General features: G+C 35.6%; 1 protein-coding gene across 10 annotated transcripts in view; it reads left to right on the forward strand.

Moving 5' to 3' along the window:
- Positions 1-26,340, forward strand: part of LOC129763258 (ephrin type-B receptor 1) — a 209,124-nt gene that overhangs the window by 58,321 nt on the left and 124,463 nt on the right. For all 10 annotated transcript variants that reach the window (XM_055762146.1, XM_055762147.1, XM_055762151.1 and 7 more), the window contains exon 2: positions 457-1,754. In XM_055762146.1, coding sequence (XP_055618121.1) covers positions 1,679-1,754 — 76 coding nt within the window. In that variant the 5' untranslated portion in view covers positions 457-1,678. The remainder of the gene's footprint in view (positions 1-456; positions 1,755-26,340) is intronic.

Genomic DNA, 26,340 nt, shown 5'->3' on the forward strand with positions numbered 1-26,340 from the left:
TTTAACTAGAGTGAGGCTAATATTCATGTAGTTTCCTTATATTTCTCAATCCCTTTCGATAGAATGATATGCACGGTAAATAGCTACGATTTTTTTCGTAGTGGTATCGACATTAAACCGAACGCAACGATACACTCAGTTAGAAACGAATGCAACGCGTTTTGGAGAAGTTCGTTACGAGGACAATACCGTAATATTACCGTTCGGAGTTGAATCACGAGAGCGAACTTCCTACGGTCAGTGTGCTCGTGAAATTCCCAGAATTATTATTCATTTCGGCCAATAACCGGTGCTTCTGCTTCTTCTAACGCTGAAACTGGAACCAGCACCCAACCCAGCCCAACGGGGGTGGGCAAAAAGTCAATAGTTCACAAAATCAACTGCCATTTAGCAGCAGCGATGCCAAGTAAATACAATCACTAATATTATGTGTTTTTTTTTGCCTCTCCTCCACAGGTTTCCGAGCATCGGTTGTCGTCGTCGTGATTGTGAGCGCAATTTGGCATGAGTTATTATTACTCCGGGAGTTTCGGTGAACCAAGTTGTGTAGAATGCTAAAGTTGTCGCTGCCACTGCCAACAGTGCGCGCCAGCTGCTGCGGCGGGCGATAAGTTGCCGAAGGAGTGTAGTGGGAGTGAAAAATTCAAATAAAATAATTGATAGTTTAAAGAAGAAGAAAAAAGCAGCGAAAAAAGAAGAGAGTCTGTGTGCGTGGGAGGTTAATTTGGGAAAAAAAGGGAAAAAAGAGGTGCATTGTTTGAAGCGGTGATAACGTTTAAGTTTTACCTGAGTGCAAAACGGGAAGAAGAAAAAAGTGAAACAAACGGTGGTGTTTTGTGGAATTTTGGTGAGAAAAACGCGAAGAAAACGGAGGAAAAAGGGAATAACTCTCCGAGGAGGCAGGGGCAAGAAGCAGCATGGAAACTGTTGTCTGTTGGGCCGGTAGCTTAAATTTCCAAGCCGTAGTCACGTTGTTCACCGCCAATGGTGGGCGACAGCTGAAGAAGCTTCAACCCAACGGCACAAAATACAACAACGCAACGCGCCGTCTAATGAGCTCTCGTCGAATTCTTGGTTGCTGAAGTGAGAGTTCACCGCAGAGTCATGCCATCGCCATCATCATCATCATCATGTCCGCTTCGTCACCGCGGCTGCCACTGAAGAAGCGCAAGAAGAAGTCGATAATGAATGAAGGGGAGAATAAAAATAAAATTAAAAATTAAGATAATATAAACGATCATCAGAGCGAGCGCGCGCGTGTTCTTTCTGTTCCCCGGTTGTTTTTTTTTCTATTAACCGAGAACACGCCGGATCATCGTCATCTTCGTTCATCACCAGGCAGGCAGCCGGAATCGGGAGTTTAAAGAACCCATCTTCTGCTGGTTGATGGTGGGAGAAAAAAATATACAAAAGCACCACTGAAAAATAACAAAGTCAACTATTTCAACGAAGAAATCGGTGGCGGTGCGATTTGTGCTCTGTGTGTAGTCATCGCCGTCATCATCATTTTTCATCTTTTGCTCGTCGTCCCAACGCTTCTTCCAACGCTGGGATCAGGGACTGAATCTGGAACCGTGCGGGGCCAGAAGTAGCAGCGAAGAGGAAAAAAACGAAGAAAAGAGATAACCGGACAAAGCTCAGAAAAGCAGAGAGAAGAGCCGCAGCCGCCGCCGATAATATGGATAAATATCTGCCGCTGATCGTGCTGCTCTACATTCTCAACTACAGGCTAGATGGCGTTGCCAGCGATCAAGGTAAGTGTCACTTTTTTCCTTGTTTTTTTTCTCTTTACTCTGACATTAGGGAGCATTTGTGTAGAAAGGGCCGTTTGTCACTTGGGCCGCGTGGGGGAATCCGTGGGCGCTGGTGATGAGTAGTGGGGACAAGCAGCTCTCTTAATGTCAACATTCATTTGTTGTCATTTGTCAGTATGTGTGTGTGTATGTGGGGGCATGTGTTTCCGGCGGTTGCCGTTGTTTATTGCTTTCGTTGTTTTAATGATCTGATAAATAGTTTCCGAGCATTAGTTTGCGACTTTTTGGTTGTCCCTCTCAATTACCTCGCTCTACTTTTCCGAGGAAGTATCATTTCCCTTCATAATAAAACTAATGAACATTTGAATGAGGATCTTGATCAGCTGTTCAACAGAGGCTCGAACAGATCGTCACCTGCCTCTTAGGGGCTGTCCACATACCCCGTGGACAATGTTAGGGAGGGGGGGGGGCGGTTGTTATGAAAATGTCCACGCTTGTCCACGGAGGAGAGGGGACAGGGGATATAGGCTATGTCCACGTGGACACGAAAAATGAATATATTTTAAAATTCTAAATTAAATAAAAACTGTTCCATATTTAAGAATTTTAAAACTTTCCGCCTAACTTGAGTATTCCGTATCTACACCCAAAGCTAATTTTTAGCACATTTTCTGGCATCCCGATTTATTAAATTAAATGAGCTGAAAGATAACATAAAATATTCTACTCCCCAATACATGTATATTATTTGTATGATATATATGCTAGAGCCAATATAAGGGAGCGAAACAGGAGACACATTTAAATGAAAGCTTTTCGTATAGTTTGCCAAATACACGGCATAGACAGAGAAAGATATATTCTCGTTCATGTTCTTTATCGGCTTAGAAAACACCTTCCAACTTCAGTTTATGATGAGGTGTAATATTATCACGCTCCTTTATATGTTTTTATGCATGTTTTCTGCCAACGCTAGTTTGGGTGTATCAATAAACGAATTGAGCTGCCTGAGAATGCTTCATATATCATTGAACTTCTGTAGTATCATCGAACTTCTTCACTGAAATTCATATTCTAAAAATAACTCACGTAAACTGTTAGCGACCGAGATATTTTGTATGATCCTATAACTTTTATAGTTGCGGGCTATGCATAGACGTTCCTAGCTCAGACCTATAAAAAATAAGCGATTCCATAATGGTTAAGTTTCCATGATATTACACGTATGTTTTTTTTTGACGTAGGATTACGTCTTTCGGGAACATATGGGGGTACAAATTGAAAAACGAAAATCGATCGCATCGTGAAAAATGTCCAATTTCAAACGCTTATTGCTCAGTCATTTCATGATAGATTGATGAGATTTTTGCATCAAACGATTTCGGCGCTCTATAACAATTTTTCACCTTGAATAAAATAATATCTATTATGTAACTAACTATCGAATAATTGAAAAATCTCAACCTCTATCCTAACGGAAATACCCACTTCTGATTCGTCGAAATTGACGACACATGAGGCGGGTCCCTAACAGAGACATCAAAACAAAGCTGCCTAGGGGAAATCGACATTGCAAATACTTAAAAGTAGGGGGAGCTTTTGCTCCCACCGAAATGTGTTCCCTAACAGAGACATCAAAATCAAGGTGCCCGAGGGAAATCGGCATTGCAAATATATGCAAGTCGGGGACATTTTTATATTGCAAGTAAGGTGAGTGATACGATTACTTATTGCAAATAAAATTTAAATTTGGAACTCTAAAGTTGGTTGCTTCGTGAAATTTCATATTAATGACCGATCGTGTATTGTGAAAAATTTAGCACAAGTGTAAGTGTAAAATTCTATATGGTAGCAGTCGTGTTAAAAATGATTTGGAATATGAAACGTGTATTCCCGCTCGAGAACGGGTCGTTTGGTTTAAGCTGTCTGTTTTGTTGTGTTCATTTTCACCCAAGGAAAGTTTATACGGCGAGAAAGATTGGAAAAGTGAAGAAATATTAGAAAAAGTGATTTCCCATATGCTCTACATATAGTATTAGGCTTGTTAGCCCAATTAAAATTCGCATTGGGTTGAATAAACACTCAGAAAGTAAAAATTATAAAAGAAAATTACCTTTCCATTTCAAATATGTTTTCTCTATATTAAAGTAACATGTTTTTACTGATGGGAAAAATTGATAATTGTGTTCGGTATTGGTAATTATCTTTGTTTACAGTGGTGAGTTCTTTTTCTCTTTATTTCATCCATACATAATACAGGAGGCATCTCGTCTAGGATCACAGAGGGCGGTTTTCATCATATCTCGTTTCACTTCGATATCTTTTATCTGATACGAACTATCCATCGACTGTTCACATCCTTCTGTCATCATCACTCGGTAAACACTGGTGGAGTGAACCAACAATACCCAACAACCAAACAAAACGGCCCTTTTCAGGGCCACCGAATCATTATCAAAGAGTTTAACGATGTAATTCTTCAAACATATTCAAAATCAACAGATGCCCTAGCGAAATCCTACGTCAACTATGCGGTCGTGTCTCTGACACAACACTCCTGTGACTTTTTATCAAATACAATTTCCTATAGAGCTTGTATAGAGCTTAGTCTTAGGATAATAATATCTGTATAGTTTTTCATGCAGAATTTCGTGTAAAATCATTTTTTCGCATTACTTTTCTCGAAAAGTTAGAATTTTTCAAAGTATTGGAATCTCGTCAATTTCTAGAAATTAATATTTCATTTGCGTGAAATGATCTATGCACCTAAAGTCGTCAAACTTGAATCAATTGACCCAGTATTTTTTTTTTCAGAAAATTTCGCATAGATTGCAGTTGTGAAACATTTGAATTGATTGACTGAAGTGCCTTTTAGAAGTGAAAAAATACTTCAAATTTTTCGTTTTTAAGGGTTTTATTATTTAAATACATGATAAACTTGATTGTTTCTATCAACAAAATTAAAGCTCTCCAACCCTTCTACAATTCTCTCCTCGACACCACAATGTTATTCCTATTGTTATATTTCACTATTTAAAATGTGTTCTACATCAGAATATTATGGAAAATTTTCTCATCTTTCAAATGAATTCGATTAAATTGTTCTATGTAGCGTACTTTCGAATTGGGATCAATTTAATGCAAAAACTGGTCTCAAGAAATGTTCAACTTTCATAGTTGAGATTTGAGCTCGATTTCATAGTTGGGAATCAATGAATCGTGAGTTGTCCGATGTAATGCTTCCCCGCGAGCACTTTGGAAGTCATCTAGAAACTCAATGCAGAATGGTCTATAAGGATTTGAAAAATAATAAAATATCACCATTAGCAGTGATCGATCATATTCCGGAGTGGGCAATGATTTTTTCATCTAAAATTTTGAGTAACACTGTAACTCTGCCATAAAACAATGCAAAACAATGCATCTCTGTAGTAAAATGTTCTACTGAAATTCCATATGAATCAAATGGAAGCAAATTAATCAAGTTGATTGGATTATTACTGGCGTCTTTGTGATATCAACATTTTTTTTGCAAGTGTTTACAAAATCGTTAACTAAAAATGTATTTGAAAATGTTTTTAAATCCACTTATTTTTATTAGATTGGCGATTGGCAATCACTGCAAACTGCAAACTGTACATTTCGTGTTTCTGTGTTAGCAAACCAGATAGCCTTCATATATTCGCTTATACAGGAAACCATGTTTTTGTGCGGTTGCTTTTTGTGTGATTTCTCATTTGTGTGACTGTTTAGGTGCGATATTATTATTTGTGCGATTAGTTTGTGTGATTCAAGACCCGATGTCATAATAAAATCGCACACAAACGAGGAATCACGCGAAAAGGGACCACACAAAAACAGGTTTGCTTGCCTGTAATGGAAAAACAAAAAATATCATATACTCACAAGTATTTCAAAATTAAACTCATATGAAGCATGTGTTTTGTAATGCTACCCATTTCTCTACCATACAAAAACAATGGGCCACAACTGGTACAGGGTACAGCTAGTGAAATTTGAAATAAAAACAACTTAAGGAGGAACCCCGGTCTGGAAAATCGAAAAAAATCGAATTTTTGTTTTTTTTTGCATTTTTGGGAAGCTTATGCCCCTTTTCGATATTTGATTTCGTTGGAAAGCTACAGCCAAATGTATGACCTTACCTCAAGGAATATAGTATTACTGTACGAATTTTGAAACGCGTTTTTCTGGATACCGCGTTTTTTCAACTGGTGGTATCAATATCTTAGGATCTTTTCGACTGATTTGGCTGAAATTTTCTATCACCCTTTAAAAATGAATTATCTAAAGCGTTACAAAGCCGTTTTTTGATATCTAATTTTTTCGATTTTTTATGAGCTTCTAAACAGCGATTTTTTATAAAAAATAACTCATTTTTAACAGAAACGGCCGCCATTTCGGCAATTTTTCGAAAACACAAAGTTTAGACAGAATCGGAAACTCAAATTCGGTTCTCTTTAACGGACATTTCGAAAATGTCTTAGATGGCTGAAGAATGAAACGCAATGTGCTACGGTAGAAATCGTTCATACATCGCAAAATGGGCGCATGTTAGAAAAAAAAAGTTATTTACACAACTTTTCACTTTTTTGTTTTTTGAATGAATTGATATAAGTCAAAAAACTCCTACAAAAATTTGTCCCATGAGTAAATTTTGGGAAATTTGTCTGAGTTTTCACAAAAAAAAAATGTGTATAAACTCTAGTCGTACACTGAAAAACACAGAGTCGAAAATGGTTCAAACGACTAGAAAATGGAAAGCTATATACTTACCTGGACGTCATTCATAAATCGAAGAATGGACGCTTGCAAGGAAACTTAAGTTTTGCAACAACTTTTCACATTTTTCTGTACGTTCTTATAAACAGATAAAGCTAGAAAACGGAAACTTCGGCCAACAAATGAAAGACAATATACATGTCTACAAATCGTCCATTGACCTTTCTAGCGGCCAGCTTAAAATACGATATTCAACAATGTTGTTGGGTAGTTAATGAACTTTCTAGGTAAAATAACGTATTATATGCAAAAAAACCAAATGAAGGGAAAATGAGAACAGGGAGAGCAAGACAGTGAAGAAGAGAAAAGATAGATGAAGGGAAATAGAAGAAAGCATAAGGAAACATAAGGGAGAAAGATTGGAAACATAAGGGAGAAAGAAGGAAAAACAATGCGGATAGATAAAGAGAATAAAGGCGAGAAAGATGAGGGAAAAGAAGAGAATGAAGAGTACAAAGTTAAAGGATGGATCAGATAAATGGGGAAGAAGAAAAATGAGGAAGTAAACGGGGAAAAATACGAAGAAGATGGAAAGCACAAACCACGAGCAGGAAATAACATTTGAAACAAGAAGAATACTGTTGAAGAACACAAAGAACAAAATAATAGATAAAAGATGTAAGAAAGCTGAGATAAAAGAAGAGAATAAAGATGGGAATAAAGAGGAATTACTTTCTCATCATAAAGGATGAGAAAGTAAAAAAAAAAAAGACGAAGAAGGAGGTGACCATCACGAAGTACATAGATCAAGAAAAAAGAAAGAAATGAAAATGTGAAGAATCAGGAAAACGCATAATGAAAAAATGGAAATAGTGTGAGGAAGAAAAAAGGTACAAGAGAGAAAATGAAAACATAAGCAAGAAGAAGAAAGACGGAGGAAGAGAATAAAATCTTGAAAGATGAGGAAAAAAGAGAATACAAAGTACGAAGATGACGGATGAACAATTTACTGGGCGGACTCGATTATATACAGTATCCTAATTTGTTTCCACTGTATATAATCGAGTCAAAAATTGGTTTTATTTGTTTTATGTACATAGGTTTTTTTTGGTATTTTGAATGTAAAATAAGAATTATTTTTTTGATTCTTCTCTTTAAAGTCAGAAAACATCTTTCTTACATAAAAAAATCTATATATATATATATATATATATATATATATATATATATATATATAAATGGATTTCTGTCTGTCTGATTCTTATGGACACGGAAACTACTGAACCGATCAACATGAAAATTGGTATGTAGGGGTTTTTGGGGCCGAGGGAAGGTTTTCGTGATAGTTTGAGAACCCTCACCCCTCTCTAAGCGGGGCTGCCATACGAATGAAACACAAATTTCTGCATTACTCGAGAATTAATCAAGCAAATGAAACGAAATTAAGCATATTGAGGTTTCAGAGTGCAATAAATGTTTCTATGGTAGTTGGACTCTCCACCCCCCTCTCAAAGAGGGGCTGCCATACAAATGAAATCCAAATTTCTGCATTATTCGAGAATTAATCAAGCAAATGAAACCAAATTAGGCATATGGAGGTTTTAGGGTGCGATAAATGTTTCTATGGTAGTTAGACGCTCCACCCCCCTCTCTAAGGGGGAGCTGCCATAGAAATGAAAGACAAATTTCAGCATAATTCGAAAACTAATCAATCAAATGGAGCCAGCTTTGTCATGCGAATGTTTTAGGGGACACGAAACGTTTCCTTGATGAATAGACACTCCTGCCGTCTCTCAGAGTGGGGGGGGGGGGTCTTTGTCACCCGACTCGTGTTCTTATCATTATTCTTATCATTTTGAACAATTCCTGGTGAGCCTTCAATTGGAATATTGAAAAATCGCGAGTCCACTGTACTTAAAATAGCCAATAAACTTTCACCTTAACGCAGAAGCATAATATTTTTTTGTGAAATGAGTCATATTTCAATTATATTATTTTTTTAAACTGTCTAAAATCGAGTCTGACCTGTATATGAGGAATAAAGAAGAAATAAAAGGAATGAGAAAGTAAAAGGAAGAACACGAAGATGTAAACGTAGAGGACGACATACAAGCAGGAAAATGAAGTCAGACAAAGATTGCCGTCGAAAAATAACTCAGTACAATATAAGGATGGAAAAACGGGAATAGCCAGTACAAATTAACCTTTCGCCAGGTGGCCTACGTAACAAATATTTATTTCTACGATATAGTTTTCTCTGTCGGTTTTATTAATTGTTATGTCAATTACATGGAGAAATGGAGAAATGAAGAGAAAGAAGAATGAAGAGTGATAAAATTAGGAAGAAGAACACAATTCCTTTTTTTCCTGCTCGTCTTCGTGTTCTCCATTTCCATACTGTCAAAACATATGGGAGAAAAACAAAAAAAAGAACATTGACAATAGGGTGTGACAGAGAACGAGGAAGAAAACAAAAGAAAGTAAGCGTATGAAATGAGATAGAAGAAAGAAAATGAACAAGACAATGAAAGAGGAGAAAAACAACAAAAAATATGAGAGAGGGAAAGAAGACGAAGAAAACCATGAATAGCATTACGTGCTATTATTAGGAAACACAGGAAGGAAGAATGAGAACACTGTCGAAGAATAACGAAGCATAACATACATACGAAAAAGAGAATATATAGAAAAAGAAATAAAAAGAATCATGAAGATTAAAGAAAGAATAAACCATGACAGAATAGCTAGCGTCAAACATACAGTACTTGAATTATAGCAGTGGTTTGAGTTTCAAGGAATTATAACTATATTTCTTCAGGTTAATTTCGTTCATTTCAATTGGCATTTGATCCATAACGTTTATTAATGGAGTAACAAAAATATATGGAAGACTGATTCAAAAATAGGAAGGCCTGTTTGGATTAGTCGAAAGTTGAAACAAGAAACAATAGCAGCAAAACAGTAAATCAAGAAAAGTAACAAATGAAAGGATCAAATCGAGGCTTTCTCGATGAGATTTCTAATATTAGTACTTATTAGTGTATCCGTTATTTCTGATTACCGTTACACATCTTCGTGGCTCCATGCCACTACCAGTTTTTGGCACCTTATGGTAGGTGTTTTTGACCAGGTGAACTACGGTCCAAAGTATTTGTCGTACTTGTCAACATTTTCGGCAGAGTTATTATTAATTGTCCCCCCCTTTTCTTCAGGCAGTGTCGTAAACGCTTGGGCCAATTGCCACACGCTTCTCGTGACAACACCCGTCGCCAAGTGGAAATCCCGTCCTTACCACATCGTTTGTTGATACAACCATTCATCCTGTTTCATCAGCAGGTGCCGGAGCTCTAGCCGTAGAATTACTGTCGCGTGGATATCTCCCGGCGGCTGAGCCAGTGTTCTCCAGTGTTCAGGCTGACCATGGCTGCCGCCGCCCACAAACTGCTGTGTAACCCAACACTCTTGGGTTGGGGATCATCGGAACGGATGGTTTGTGTCCAACGGGCCGAAACACCCGTGTTCTGCACGCGCTCTCGTTTCTTCGTCAGTCTCTATCTGCCAACGATCCCCAACCATCACCACCCCATGCCCCCGCACTTTTCGTACTTCCGGGCGGATCCGATTACATGCTTCGTGAAAAAATGGGCCTATTTCTAAGACGACGGAAAGTCGGGGGGGACGAGTGGGAGCCGACGAAGTCGCTCGCCTCGTTTGTGTTAATGAATTTTTAATGTTTCATTTGTGCGTGCGCGTCACCCACGCCCCTCAACTTTCCCCAAGGTTTTCCCTGGGGGAGAGGGAAAGACACTCTAAATCTGCGTGTCGCATCTGTTGTCATCTCTCGGATAACGATGGCGGTGCGTTGTTTTGTTTCTTTTTCGCTCCCCCCGCCCTCTTTTTCTGATTTTTGGTTTGTGGTCGGAGTGAAATTCATCTGTAGCGGTGAAGACCCAAATGAAAACCCCAAGAGGGGGGTTCAGTTATCTCTGTTCGGCAGATGATTCGTTTATGTGATCCGCGCGCACCGGAAAGACGGGAAGTCATTCCGACGCTGCCGGCGAGATGGGAGACGCGTTAAATCAGTGGTCATGAATAGCCGAGGTATCCAATTTCCACCGGGCAAACGAACCTTGTCGAATGGTGGATTCATGCATCAACGAAATGTCTCCGGCATTTCATGATGTTGTTATCAGTGGATTAAGGATAGTTGCGTTGCGTGATCACAAAGGTTGACTCATCTGGGCTTGTCTGGTGTGCCGAGCGTTGGAATGCGTTTCGATCAGTGATCAGTTTGGGGTTTATTTTTGAAACCCTCTGTGATTCGCTTTTGAATGTTCCAAATTAGACCACCGTATGAATGCGTTGAAATGGGAGATTTCTAGTCTGTCACATGACTATTAAGAGTACAACTCCGCTTCCGGCGTTTTCCTATAGATGGCTCTAGAGATGAGTTTTTGTCGAAATGGATATTGTGGATAAAAATATTTGCCAATTTCTCTCTGCATCATAAATTTAGTGTCGGATGATGGAAGCTGAAAATTTTCTACATAATGAACAAAAACCTGTGTACCTAAAAGAGTTTGTCACGTAAACAGACATACAAGACAATGTTTTTATGCAAAATGAAAAAATCTTCTGTTGACCATTTTCTGAAGCCCCACATATATTGGGTGAAATCACTTTTGATCGAAAAAAAATGTGTCGTACAAGTAACAAAGTTTCAAGAATGATGATTCTGACGTAAAATCAAAATGGCGGATCACATATTTTCTCAGAACTCCATCAATATGGGTTTTTCCAAAACCCCGTCACTATGGGTATCAAATGAAAAAGCTTGATCAGTAGAACACAGTTTTTTTTCCCAAAATATATATTTTATTAAGGCACATGTGGCGTTAGCCTGACGGGGCCGGGAGTCCAATATTTTGACAATTTTTGTCTTACAACTATGTTAGTAATATGTAACCGATTACTCGCGGTTGGCTCGAGGTTAGTATTACAAGTGTTCTCATAATTGGTATGTTGCAGTCTTCGATGCTCTGTACGTGTGCCCGACACGGGATACATATCTAGCGTGGTGCGTCTTTCTCGCCTCGAGGAATCCAGGATAGAATGGTCACTAGCCGGCGCAATCATCAGCTCGTGTAGAGTTGTCATGAGCGGTACAACCTTTGGCTCTTGTTGAATGATCAGTGGACTGCACAACCTTCGGCCCGTGCATCTGTAAAGAGTGTGTGTATGTATTGCCGCGACTAAGTAAAAGTTTATCGATCGGATAGGAGGGATATGAAACGGGGGCACAACGAAGGAAACATCATTAAACGTTGACATCGGCGTTTCTGAGGAACAGGTATAGATGAAGCAGAAGATCAGGATCCCGGCTACCTAAGATATCCCGGACGGGGATATCCGATTGTCTGCCTTGTGCTCTCAGTGCTCTAGAGAGCTGAGAGCGAGCAGCAAGAAAAACGGATACACGACCAGACAACATGCTCGATGTCGTGGTAGCCATCGCCACAATCACAAAGATTGTTTGCTGCGAGCCCAATGCGATAGAGATGCGCGTTTAGGTTGTAGTGATTGGACATAAGCCGCGATATCACGCGAATGAAATCACGACCTACATTGAACACAGTTGTTTATGAAAAATGCAAATCCAAAACGGCTGCCACCGCAAAATGACGGCATATATATGCTTTTATCAAAACTCCATCAATATGGGTATCAAATGAAAGGGCTTGACTAGCAGAACACAGTTATTTCTGAATAATTCCAATCCAAAATGGGCGCCACTATAAAATGGTGATATATATTTTTTAAACGGTTTTATTTAGCTTACCCTGTTTGTATGTTTGTAACATGTCTGTAGCGCTGTCCCACATTAATAGAAATTTGACCCCCTTCCTGTTGGCCGATTGATCTGAAATTTAGAACTATTTCCTGCAGTCACTATTAAACTGCGTATTTCATGATCTAGAAAATCCAAGATGGCGGCCGCTACAAAATGGCGGATTACACATTTTCTCGAAACCTCATCAATGTGGACATCAAATGAAAGTGTTATTAGAACGTAGTAGATCATGAAAAATCCAAATCCAAGGTGGCTGCAGTCCCCCAAAATGTATTTTTGCAATCCCCTCAATGTCGGTATTAAATGGAATGATTTGACTAATACAGTACATCATAAAAATATTCTTAGGAAAATTAGGTACGAAATAAAAAAATCAAAAAAAGTTGAATGATTTTATTAGAGAAATATGCTAATGATACAAATAATGTACTAAAATCTAGAAAACAAAATAAGTAAAAAAAAACTTTTTAAGTTTTAAATATATCCACAAACCAGGGGATTCTAACGTATAGCATATTGCACAAATCTTACGGAATTTCCGATTCGTTTAGTATGTAAATCGTCAAAATCCGTTCGCGACAAAAATAGTTATTGACCTTAACTTTATTTCATAAAAACGTGACCTGTTTTCTGATTTGGCACCCTTAATGAAAGACGTAGTTCTACGTAAAAAAAATAAAACTGTGCTGATGAATTGGGGAAAAACAGATAACATACAGGGTAGGCCATTTAAAGTGGAAGGATTTGTTTTTGCAATAGCAAAGTAAAGAAGTGGAATTTTAAATTATTTTTTTTTGAAATTCATTTATTTTGGTCCAAGGAGATTTGTTCTAACTACTTTTTGATAATGATATCTCGTAAATGACCGCCTCTGGCCTTGACCGCAAAATGTGCCCTTTTTTCGGCATTTTCCATCACTTTGCCCAATGTTTCGGCCGATATGGCAGCAATTTCTTGTCTGTCGAAAAATAATGAATTTTCGTGACTTTTTTTTTTTGGATGTTAGGAATTAAGTAAGGTGTTCGGGTATTTTGGTTCCTGTTAAGATATATTTGAAGATGTATTTTCCTTTTTTTTTTTGAGAGCACAAATAATGATTATTACGCCTACAAAAGACACGAATAGTCCCTTAAATTGTGGAAGCAGCATGTGTGTGAGTGTGTAGGGTGCGTAGGTGTCTTCCATTTTCTTAGTTCCTTTCTGATGCAAGCAGCCATACATTGGAATGTCACAATGATGTTGTCACTCGGCAGCAGATGCAGATAAGGCCAAGAAATAGAATTGACAGTCTGTTGTGTTGTTCTTCCGAAAAAAAATCGGAGCTTATGAGGTGTGAGTTCTTTTTTCTTCCTACCTTCGCTTCCTCGAAGTTGATCCCTGATCCGGGTTTCCTAGGAAGAGGATTCCAAGCAGAAAAACAAACGCGCAGATGTTATTCTACCCTTGCGAGAGAGAGCGCATCGGCTGTGAAGTCACGTTTCGTCACTAAATCGTGTGTCCCTCTGGCACACAAAATGGGTATCGGCAAATTCTTCCGGTCGGCGGGAGACACAAGATACCGGAAGTTTGCAGGCATGTTAATTCCAATCAATACCCGGAGGGAATTTTATCTCGATCTGTACGCTCCCTCTCTCGGATGCCGCTTTTCCTTAATGGGACTGGAGATTCATTGACGCATGATAGGCAAAAAGGTCGGTTCGTCGTCTGCTCTTCAATCCTTTCGCTTTGATATGGCGGATAAAACAGAGTTGCTGCAGCAGGGTTCACTGGAATCCGTACCGGGGTTTTCATAGTCGTGAGTATAGCACACGCAAAGTCACGGTTCGGGGCGAGTGAATCCGGGCAAAATTACGATTCTTCCAGAAATTTACACAACAAAGATAAACACAGACTCTGTGTGTTGGTTGGGTTGAGGATCGGGAACGTGTGTACTTGAACAAATGACAGATTTTTTTTCCCGAACTCCAACTAACAAAGCCTAAATCCGCAGCCGCGTTTGCCCGGCTGCGTGTATTCATGTGGTCGGTCCTTAATTCTTTTCCATCGAATCGATCCCCATACTTCTTTTGAGGGCCACGGCGGGAGATGTGAGAGTTCCGGAGGTTGGTGTTCAATGGAATCGAATACGGGTGCCGGTTGCCTCTGGGTGGATGGTGACTGAATAAACGAACTTCTGGGAGTGTTTTTTTCTCGTTTCATCTATCTCGCATGTCTCCGGATAGTGCTAATAACCTTTTGATGAGATTCCAAGCACACATTTGTATGCAGAGCATACCAATGGCATTCCTCATCCGCTCGAGCATGCGGATCGAGATTTAAGGATGCTCCAGACTGCCGGGACAGGACTTTTTTCGCTTTGTGAAGCTTGTAGCGTTGCTTTGATTCCGGGAAAGCGGAAGTGACTTCAATCGACCGCGTTGGGTAATATCGGTTGGCGCTCACAGAACAAGCTCCAAGGTACGCTCCGGGTCCGGATAATGGAACCCGTGCTATTGATCTTCAGGAACGCGTTTCAGTTGGACGTAGACGCGTTCCTCTAGACAAAGGACTCTCAGTGGTCGATGTTCTTTTCGTTTGTGATTATTCTGGTTGGTATGTCACTTTGACTGGCGCTTCTTTTGCAATTAAAAACGAAAACAGTCTTGTATTTCTAGTTTATATATCATGGTAAGTCAATGAGATATACAACATTATGTAGCTTTAACTGGTATTAAGAATATTTAAGAAAATCAAATATTGTTGAATATCCACTATATACGGAATGGTTTGATGAGCCAAATTTTTGCAATTGTCATCGTTTGCCTGTGCAATCAATTGTAAGGCGAATGTGGCCTTTTGGCTACTCGGTGTATGTATTGTTTGTTCGTATCAAAAATGATCATTTTGACATCAATAAATACCACCAAATAGAAAATAGATGGTACTGATGAATTAACAGGGTTAGAAGCTGATGAGAACAAAAAATGGGAAAACGAAATGAAAGAAAAAAAAATTGTCATTGATAACAGAATTTGAGATCAAAGAAAAAAAAAACAGTAACACGACCAAGTGAACGGAAATAAACAGGGGATATTTGGAAGACGAGTGGAAAAAAACGATGAAATAAAATATTAGCAAAAGAAAATTGACTGATGAACCATTGAGAGGATACCGAAATTAGTAATGCATTGGGAGAAAAATAATTTATTAAAAATAATCCGTACCTGAAAAAAACTAATAAGGACAGAGAGAAATCATCTGTTGATATTATACCATACAATGTAAGAATAACGCAAATTGCAGATAAAAGAACAATAATAATAATCACAGGTACACGATGAAACGTGAAGGAAAATAATTTGACTTCTATTTGAATATTCTTGAAAAAATAGTTGTACACATGGAGCACATAATGAATAAGATTAACTAGAACCTGGAAGAGAACAGAAAAAGGAATAAGAACAAAAAAAATCATGATGAAAAATGAAATGAAATATGCATAGAGAATGATGTTATCACACTATATAAAAATGATTGAAACTGTTTGGAAAAAAAACAACAACAAAATTCTGGAAAAGTTGAAAACGTTGAAAAACGCAAAAGAAATAGAAATAAAATACTCGATAAAAAAATTAAACCATTGATAAACTTAAAACGAAGCTGTTCAGCCCAGCTTGGAGTCCATAAAAAATTAGAATAATCAGAACTTCAAAAAAACCAAAAATAATCATCGCAATATAAATCCTGAAATAGGAAAAGAAAGACGAATAAGAAAATATGTGATCGCATAATTAAAGAGGAATAATAATTATTTGGAAAATGAAAAAAAGATTAACTTGAATAATTTTAATTCGAATTGAATATTCAAAGCGATAGAATATTAGCTCAAATAGATAACAATATCAAATAGATGACAAATAGGAATAGAAATAGGAAAAATGTAGAAAATGGAAAAAGAAAAAAAGAAAATAAATGGAAATATATGTGGAAATATCAAAAAATTAAATTTTGAAAAAAAATTAAAAAAATAATGGAATGGATAAAAATGTAAAAATATTAAAGAATAGAAAGAAAATTAATAAAAATAAATAGAAAGAAATAAAAAAAGGAAAACAAAAAATGGAGATCACGGAAAAAATGAAAAAATGTAATCCCAATTCAAACCAACAATGTTTAAATTTGAAAACTGGAATTGACATGGAAAAAAATCGCTGAAAAATTTAGAAATTGGAAAAAATTAAAAAATTTGAAAAATATGAGAAAAATGGACAATATGCGTAATTGATTTGATCTGAATTTAGGAGCTGAAAATCAATACTCGCAAAATCCTCTAAATTTTGAAATATAAGAATGATAAAAAAAAATTTGGATTACAAATTCGAAAAATTCGGGAAAATTTGTAAAATTCCTAAAACTTCTATTTTTTTTAAAAATTCGCACAATTTTAAAACTTAAAAGAATTGAGGAATTTTAAAAAAATTGATAAATTTGAAAATTTGTAAAATTTGAAAAATTAAAAAAAGAAATACAAAGTTTCAAACTCGCAAAGTTGATTGAATTCGCTCATTTGAAAAGCAAAAATAAAAAAAAAAATAAAAATTAGCAACACTAAAAAAACTTCAAATTTGCGAAACTATATTTTAAAAAATTAAATTGGAAAAAGGAAAATCAAAAATGACAAAAATGAGGGAAAAGTGGGAAAAATTGAAAAAAATGGGGAGAATTGAGAAAAGATATTAAAAAATAAAAAAAAAACCCAACTCAACTCAAAAAATGTTAAAATTTCAAAACTGGAATTGAAAAATTGAAAAAAATTAAAAAAAGTGTGGTGAACCAGCCAAAAGTGTTGAAAGTCACCATAAAGAGAAAAAAAAATTGCAAATTTAATTTAAACTGGTAAATAAAAAAAAGAACGGGACGGGAGAATTTTTCGTCAAAGAAATTTCCTCCGACTTGCACTGTGATCACGCGTATTCTAGAGCTTGCCACTCAGAATGCATTCAAGGCGTGTTATTTGGCATAGAAATCTCAACTAAGTACTAATAAAAATGACGCAAGTAATACTACGTTGAGACGGCGAAGTTCCTCTAGGAACGTTAGTGCCATTGAAGAAGAAGAAGAAGAAATAAAAAAAAAAGATTGGAAAAATATGAAAAAGGTGGAAGAAAAAGACAAAATAAAAAAAAAGGAAAATGAGGAAGAGTGGGAAAGAATTGAACAAATTAAGAAAATTCGAAAAAAAACAATCCATTTCCATCAATAAGAGGAATTGACAAAAAGGGTGAAAATGAAGATATTAAGAAACAGTGAAAATGGGAACAAATTAAAAAAAATGAGAAATAGTAAAATTTAAGAAATGAAATTGAAATAGAAAAATTTTTAAATTAAATAATTTCAAAAGGTGAAAATTGAAAACAAATTAAAAATGGGATAAAAGTGCAAGTGGAAAACATTGTAGAAAGAATGGGAAAATTGATAAATGTAGGAACTGGAATCGAAATAAAAATATAGGAAAATTTAAAAATTTTATTTAAACTGTTTTTTTTTTATTTTGATTTTTTTTTTTTTTTTATCTTCGCTTATTTTTCGTCGGCCTATTTCCGCCACTTTAGTGCCAATCACCGACATCAGGGAGGCGACTCCACCTGTTCCTACCTATCAGACTCAACAACTCATGAGCCGGGCCAACTTCTTTTACTTCCGCTCCGAAGGAAGACGTAACCAGAGATTTTTCGCCTCAGAAAATCCCAACGACGCCAGCTGGGATTGAACCCAGGCCGATCGGATTGTGAGGCTGTTACGCTAACCATACAACCACTGGCGCCGTCTATTTTGATTTTGTTTTGTTTTATTTTGATTTTGATTTTTTTAATTTAAACTAAAAAGTTCAAACATGGGATAAATATTGGACAAGTGGAGGAAATTGGAAAATTTAAAAAGGGAAAACGGGAAATAGAAGAGCTCGGCAATTTAATGAAATTGAAAAAAGTTGAAAAATAAAAAAATCGCAATCCAACATGTTACAGTTTAGAAACTGTAATAGACAAATTAATGATTAAAAAAATTAAAAAAATTAGAAAATCGAAAAATTTGGAAAATTTAAAATTGAAAAAAAAGGATAAGAAAATATGGAATTGAAAAGTTGGAAAATTAAGGTATTGAGGAGCAATAAAAGAGGGAAAAATCGAAAAATTTAAGAACTGGAATTTAAAAGAAAGAAAAATTGAATAATTAAAAAAATAAGAAATAACAATTAAAAACTGTAAAATAGGAACCATGAAATTCAAAAACTGACAAATAGAAAAAAAAAAGAATAGGAATTCTCTTGTGCCGAAACGGCTACTGTATTATAGATTAAAAAAAAGTTTATCGATAGATAGCGATACTCTTATACCTCAAAATGGTAACAGTGTAATAAACAACACAAGTTATCTTAAGATAAAATATGCACACGAATGAATTCGGCTCTGTTAAAGCTGAATTGCTAAATGAGCCTAATAAAATGAACTGTTGGGATAAAAAAAAATAGAAAGATTAAACAATTTTTTAACTCAAAATTGAAAAAATTCAGATTAAAAATTAATTAAAAAGATTAAGGAATTACACAACTGAATCAAAAACATTGAATAATTATAAAATTTAAAAATTTCTCAATTTCTAAATAAAAATAAAAAACAGTGGATTTGAAAAATTGTCTTGGATAATTGAAAAGTTGAAAAAGGGAAGAATTGATAATAAAGGAAAAAAAATTAAAATTAAAATTAGAAAAAATAAATTGAAAGCTTGTAAACCAGAAAAATGGAAAACAATGGAATAACTAGAACCGAAAATGTAATTGTAATGAATGAAATATGGGAAAATTAGAACAAAGTGAAAAATGGAAAAATAGAAAAATAGTAGATAATGGAAAAATGAAGGGTAAAACAATTGAAAAATTTCATAATCGCATAAAATGTAAAAAAAATTAAAAAGAGAAAATGGAAAAATGGTGTGATGTGCCAACGATTCCCATATAATTCATAAATCATTAACACAATCCATCCTTAAAATGCAGTACCTACATTGTTTCACAGTTCATTCACGCCAGACAAGTGAACTGCAAACAGAACGAATGTTTCACATAGTAACACTTCAACATCGCGTCAATGGAATAAATGAAAAATGAGAAAATTGAAACAAAGTGAGAAATATAAATACAGAAAAAGGAAATAATGGAAAAAAGAAAAGATAGAATAATTTGGAAATAGAAAATTTCAAACTGAATAAAATATCTTAAAAAAATGTGTAAAAGTGAAAAAAAGGAAAAAATGGAAAAAAAAATTAGATTGAAAAATATGGATAAAAGTAGAAATAGAAAAATTATAAAGGGAAGATGGAAAAATGGGATAAGGAAAAACTGGGAAAATTAGAACGAAGTGAGAAACATAAAAAAAGAATAAAGAAATAATCGAAAAATGAAAAAGTAGAACCCTTGCCAGTTTTTGTAACCGCATAAAAAAAGAAAAACAAGAGACATATAAACAATGGAAAAAAATAGATGAATGAAAAAATTGTACAGTGCGGACTCGATTATATACAGTCTCGGATTTATTTTCACTGTATATAATCGAGTCAAAAGTTTCTTTTAATCGTCGAGTTTTTTTTCTTTTAATCGTTTTTATGCATATATTTTTCGTTTTTTGAAAATAATAGAAGAATTTTTGATTCATCCCCTTATGGTCATAACATACCGTTCTCATATAAAAAAACCGAATGCATTCGGGAAGTGATAGAGGATCATATTCGATGAAAAATAATCCCTTTACGCATATGTTCGAATTTCTACAATGGAAGAGTTATAGAAGTTTTTGTTCGTCTAGGACTCTGTTGCCTCAAACTGACGTTGCATTGAAAAGGAAGCTACAGAAGACGATTCTGTTGCTTCCATTAGAAAGATGAAAAAAATTAGTACAGGCTATAGTTGTAAAACATCTAAATTAGTTGATTTAAATAACATTTTGGAAGTGAAAAACTTCAAAGTTAGTAATTTTTAATGTTTTATTAGTAATTTCATCCTAAAAATTCACATTTAACATGGTTGTTTCTATCAATCAAATTAAAGCTCTCTGACCGCTTTATAATTTGTTCTTTGACACCCAACTTCTATCCATCTTAATTTCGCTGCAATATCGATATAAACAAAAATATATAAAAAATATATAAACAGTTCCTGGTGAAAATTCAAGCAAAATCTTCAAAAATCATGATTTTTACCCTACTGTACATATAATAGCTACTTAAATTTCATCGTAACGTTGAAAGGTTACATTTTTCCTTGAAATAAGTCATATTTGAAATGCAAAAAAAAATATTTATGAAAAAGGTTATATATAATCCAATCACATATAATCGAGCCTGTATATAATCGAGTCCGAACTGTACTATGAATAAGTGGAAAAACGGGATGAAGAAAGATGGGAAAATTAGAATAAAGTGAGAAACAGAAAAATAGAAAAAGGAAATAACCGAAAAATGAAAAGATAGAACAGTTGGAAAAAATTATAACAGGATTGAAAAAAAATGAAGAAATGGAAACAATGGAAAAATGGATAAATCAAAAAATGAAAATATGGATAAATAGGAAAATAGAAAAAATTAAAAAGGGAAGATAGAAAAAATGGAACAAAGGAAAAATGGGAAAATTAGAACAAAGTGAGAAACAGAAAAAAGAAATAATCGAAAAATGAAAAGGTTGAACAACCGGAAAATTTGATAACCACATAAAATGTAAAAAATGATAGAAACGGACAAATTAAAAAAATGGAGAACATAGATAGAAGAAAAAATGGTCAGACGGAGAAATTAAATTAAGAAAAAATGGGAAATTAGTGAGGAAGAGAAAAATTAAAAAAAAAATGAAGGGGTACAGCATTTGGAAAATGGAAGAAAATGCTAACGACGTGAAATGGAAAAAAAAAGTCACAGGAGTGTTGTGTCAGAGACACGACCGCATAGTTGACGTAGGATTTCGCTAGGACATCTGTTGATTTTGAATATGTTTGAAGAATTACATCGTTAAACTCTTTGATAATGATTCGGTGGCCCTGAAAAGGGCCGTTTTGTTTGGTTGTTGGGTATTGTTGGTTCACTCCACCAGTGTTTACCGAGTGATGATGACAGAAGGATGTGAACAGTCGATGGATAGTTCGTATCAGATAAAAGATATCGAAGTGAAACGAGATATGATGAAAACCGCCCTCTGTGATCCTAGACGAGATGCCTCCTGTATTATGTATGGATGAAATAAAGAGAAAAAAAACTCACCACTGTAAACAAAGATAATTACCAATACCGAACACAATTATCAATTTTTCCCATCAGTAAAAACATGTTACTTTAATATAGAGAAAACATATTTGAAATGGAAAGGTAAATTTCTTTTATAATTTTTACTTTCTGAGTGTTCATTCAACCCAATGCGAATTTTAATTGGACTAACAAGCCTAACACTATATGTAGAGCATATGTGAAATCACTTTTTCTAATATTTCTTCACTTTTCCAATCTTTCTCGCCGTATAAACTTTCCTTGGGTGAAAATGAACACAACAAAACAGACAGCTTAAACCCAACGACCCGTTCTCGAGCGGGAATACACGTTTCATATTCCAAATCATTTTTAACACGACTGCTACCATATAGAATTTTACACTTACACTTGTGCTAAATTTTTCACAATACACGATCGGTCATTAATATGAAATTTCACGAAGCAACCAACTTTAGAGTTCCAAATTTAAATTTTATTTGCAATAATTAATCGTGTCACTCACCTTACTTGCAATATAAAAATGTCCCCGACTTGCATATATTTGCAATGCCGATTTCCCTCGGGCACCTTGATTTTGATGTCTCTGTTAGGGAACACATTTCGGTGGGAGCAAAAGCTCCCCCTACTTTTAAGTATTTGCAATGTCGATTTCCCCTAGGCAGCTTTGTTTTGATGTCTCTGTTAGGGACCCGCCTCATGTGTCGTCAATTTCGACCAATCAGAAGTGGGTATTTCCGTTAGGATAGAGGTTGAGATTTTTCAATTATTCGATAGTTAGTTACATAATAGATATTATTTTATTCAAGGTGAAAAATTGTTATAGAGCGCCGAAATCGTTTGATGCAAAAATCTCATCAATCTATCATGAAATGACTGAGCAATAAGCGTTTGAAATTGGACATTTTTCACGATGCGATCGATTTTCGTTTTTCAATTTGTACCCCCATATGTTCCCGAAAGACGTAATCCTACGTCAAAATGAAAAAAAGGGAAAAATGTTTTGAAAAATAGATAAATGAAAAAATGGAAAGGTGGAAAGATGAAAGAATTGACTGATGGAAAAATTGAAAAATGAAAATTTTGAAAAACAGAAAAACAGGAATGGGGAAATGCAAATAGGAAATTATGGAAAAATGGATAGATAGAAAACATTGTAATATTTCCATATTTGATGAATAATAATAATTTGATGAATTGAAAAAAGGTGAAAATGAAAAAAAAAATAAAATAGAAAATGGAGTTCTAATGGTTTGGAGACTTTAAAATTAATTTATAAAGTTTAAAAATTTTCTAGAAACATTTTTGAAATTTCAAAATAAGAGAACGGCAAGGATGAGAATATAAAAAAAAATAGTGAATAAAATCAGAAATGAAAAAACAAGAAAAAAAATGGGAAGAAACAAAACAGGAAGAAAAATAGGATAGGTAAAAATGAAAAAACTCGAAAAAAATTAAAAAAAAAAATAAAAATAGAACAATATAATCACTTGAGGTTTGAAAAATTGAAAAAAAAATTCAAATTAACAAAATGAAAAAAAAAAGGAAGTGGAAAATAATGAAAAGGTAAAATAATTAAAAATTTAAAAAATTAAAATTTGGATGGAGATAAAAATGTAGAATAATGGGGAATTATTGAAGACTGAGAGTGAATGATATTCTATTTTAATAGCTCTTGTTATTGTAACTGTTCAGGTGGAAATTCTTTTCGGAATAATACTCAAAACTGAATAAGAGCATAACCAATGAGCAGGAGAATAATTACGAAAGTGACATTGATGAGAAGAGTTCACAGTAACAATATATCAATGGGACTCGGGATGAATATAATAAAAGAGAATCATATCGTAAGTGTCCTGCTATGAGCCCTGGTATAAAAATGAACAAGCTAATACTGGATAAGATAATGAGAGAGTTAGAAAACTAGGGATAAGTAAAGAAATGTGAATCTAAGTTAAGATGGTAATCACAATCGTAATGATGGCAATGAAAACGAGGCTGAGCAAGACGAGAGAATAAGGGTATATTATTTATGATGTGTTTGGTTTGGAAAGCATACTGGGCCAAAGAAAAGGAACAATGAAAAAGAATCTCAAAATGAGAAAGATTGCTTGAAATAGGGATCGAAAGCGAATTAGCTTCTTACATAAAAAAAAAGAATTTTCGTTCTCAGTGATGATAGATGACATATGGGATGAAGAGAAGAGCAGAATTAGGCACAATAGGCATATAATTTTAATTTTATGAATTAGTACAGTATATAAGAATTATTTTAAAAATCGCCATGGTGTTTCGACTATTCATGGAAGCATTTTTTCGTATCCAAAAAGACAAAATCAGCATCCGAAAAAAAAACCTCAACAATCTGCTAGAAATCATCAACTAGGCACCATCTGTGTTCTCAACGGGGGGCTCAAACGAGGATCAAACTTAATCAGCATGCAACTTGGCGAAGGCGACAATTAGTAGAGATCTCTGGCCTCTGTTTGCCGAGAAAGTGTGCACAATTTCCTTCTCTCGACCTTCGGCATGCCGTCAATTGTCCCTCGGCACGAAAGGGACAGCATGCAGCCCGCTGCATGGCATGGCATGGCATAAAAATTAAGACAACGACCTGGCACACAAAATCCTTGATCTGCGTAGAGAATACCGTGAAGGGATGAGTGAGAGTCTGCCGAGGAGCAGCAGGTCAAAGCCTCAATGGAAGAACTTTCGAGTTCGTCTGTTCGCTGGGTTCGAACAGATGACGAAATACGAGGAAGTGGAGGAAGATGTAAGAAGGACACGGCTACCTAAATTAGGATTCATGAAAACGTTATTGCATAGCAGAGTGTGTATTGCCTTGGCTTGGCTAAAATGGTGGGAGCTTTGTTTTGTTCTCTACGAAGCACAGCATTTCGGAACTATAATCCCCCGATTCAGTTGCTTGCTCCTCGGAAAGGCAGCTCAAAGTTCATCAAAAACGCAAACGCCCAAACGAGGGATGGTTATGATGGTGGCTAGGGTGAGCGAAACACCAAAACGAAACTAAACAAGAATCCACCACCACCACTAGCAGTATTAGTTTCATAGCTCGAGCAGCAGCAGCCAGGGATCCAAGGGGGCTCCAAGGAAAATCCTAGAAACTTAATCAGCTCTGCTCTGGTGTTTGCTCGCTCGTCTGTTTCGCTCGAATCGTACGGGGAAATGTTTCAATATGCTCGAGCCCAGATGGTGGCGAGAGAGCAAGGCACGATTACGAATAAATAATGCCAATTTGCTGTGTTGAGACGATGGAACTTTGCTACCAAGGAGCGTTCCATCAGTCTTGTGTTGTTTTTTTTGGGTTTGTACACTTTTTCGCGAGGTTAGAAGGTAATTCACCATCCAAGCGAAACGATTTCGTGTGAATGTTGTTGAGCTTGCTTGCCTCTTTCGCAGGGGGAGAGCCAAAAAGTGTTATTACCTGTGTCGGACTAACATTTAATGTGATGAATTCTGATGAAAAAGTTGGAAACACAAACAATTTCTCTTTTCAGCCAAGATCTGAACTGAATTAACGCAAACATAACACCGTCAAAGAATTCCAAATATCCGTGAGATTCAACTGAGAACCTTCTGAAAGGCAAACTTCTGCTCTTGCCTACTGTCATCATCCTAACCTTATTCTACTGCATTAGTGCAAAGTACACACTCACACGCACACACACACAGACGTCACATGGATATGCACTAAGGAAGGCTTTAACATATTGTAAGGATGCAGTTGGTTGAGAGTGGAACGCGCGGGCAAGGAAGAAAAAAACAGTATAAAATAAAAACACCTTCCCGAGAAAACGGCTCACGGGAGATAATTCCGACAATCTTCCGCTGCCCCCGCCCCGGTGATGCCCCTACCGCTATCCACCGATGGAAGGTTGTGGAGGCTGAAGGGTGGGTAGTCGCTACGATGGTGATGTGAATGAGAATGATGTGCGGCACTGTGTTTCAGACAGTCATGAACTTAGTTAATGCGATGGGCGGCGGTGGCGCTAGAGATAGATGACGGGGGGAAGCTAGGGTGGGGAGCATAGCAGAACTGGGAAGAGTAGAGGTTGTTAGACGGAGTGAAAGTAGCGAATTCGAGGGGTGCATACGGTCAGGTTTACGAAATTTGAGTTCAAAGGCTTTCAAAACTGGCTTCGAACGTAAAACTAAAACTTTGATTTTTTTTCCGAGTGTCAGACGCACAATTTTTCTTAAACACATTCCATTTACGGTAATTTTTTTTCGAAATATAAAAACTGCGATATAAAATCCAACACTAGCAATGATTCGAAAAATTCATAAGTTGCAAAAAAATAAGTATGAAAAAATATGAAAAAAAATCTCTAAATTTTAATTTTGCAAAGTTTAAATAATTACAAAAACTGCAAATTTTGGAAAATATGTAAAATGGTGGTTGACACGCATAATTTTCTAAAATCAAAAAATTAAAAAAAATGCAAAAGTGAAATTGAAAAAAAATTGCACAATTTGCAAGTTTGTAAAATTAAAAAAAAATTAAAGCAGTATGAAAGAATTGAAAAATTCGCAAAATTAATAAAAAAAGATCAAATTGCTATTGCTGTTTGAAATTGTAAAATTCAAAAAAATTTAAAAAAAAAATTTAAAAAAAAACAAAAATTCGCACAGCTTTGCAAATTTCTCAAGAATTTATTAAATTCGAAAAAATATGAAAAATGCTAACAG

Source organism: Toxorhynchites rutilus, chromosome 1 (assembly GCF_029784135.1).
Source record: "Toxorhynchites rutilus septentrionalis strain SRP chromosome 1, ASM2978413v1, whole genome shotgun sequence".
Taxonomy (NCBI): Eukaryota; Metazoa; Arthropoda; class Insecta; order Diptera; family Culicidae; genus Toxorhynchites; species Toxorhynchites rutilus.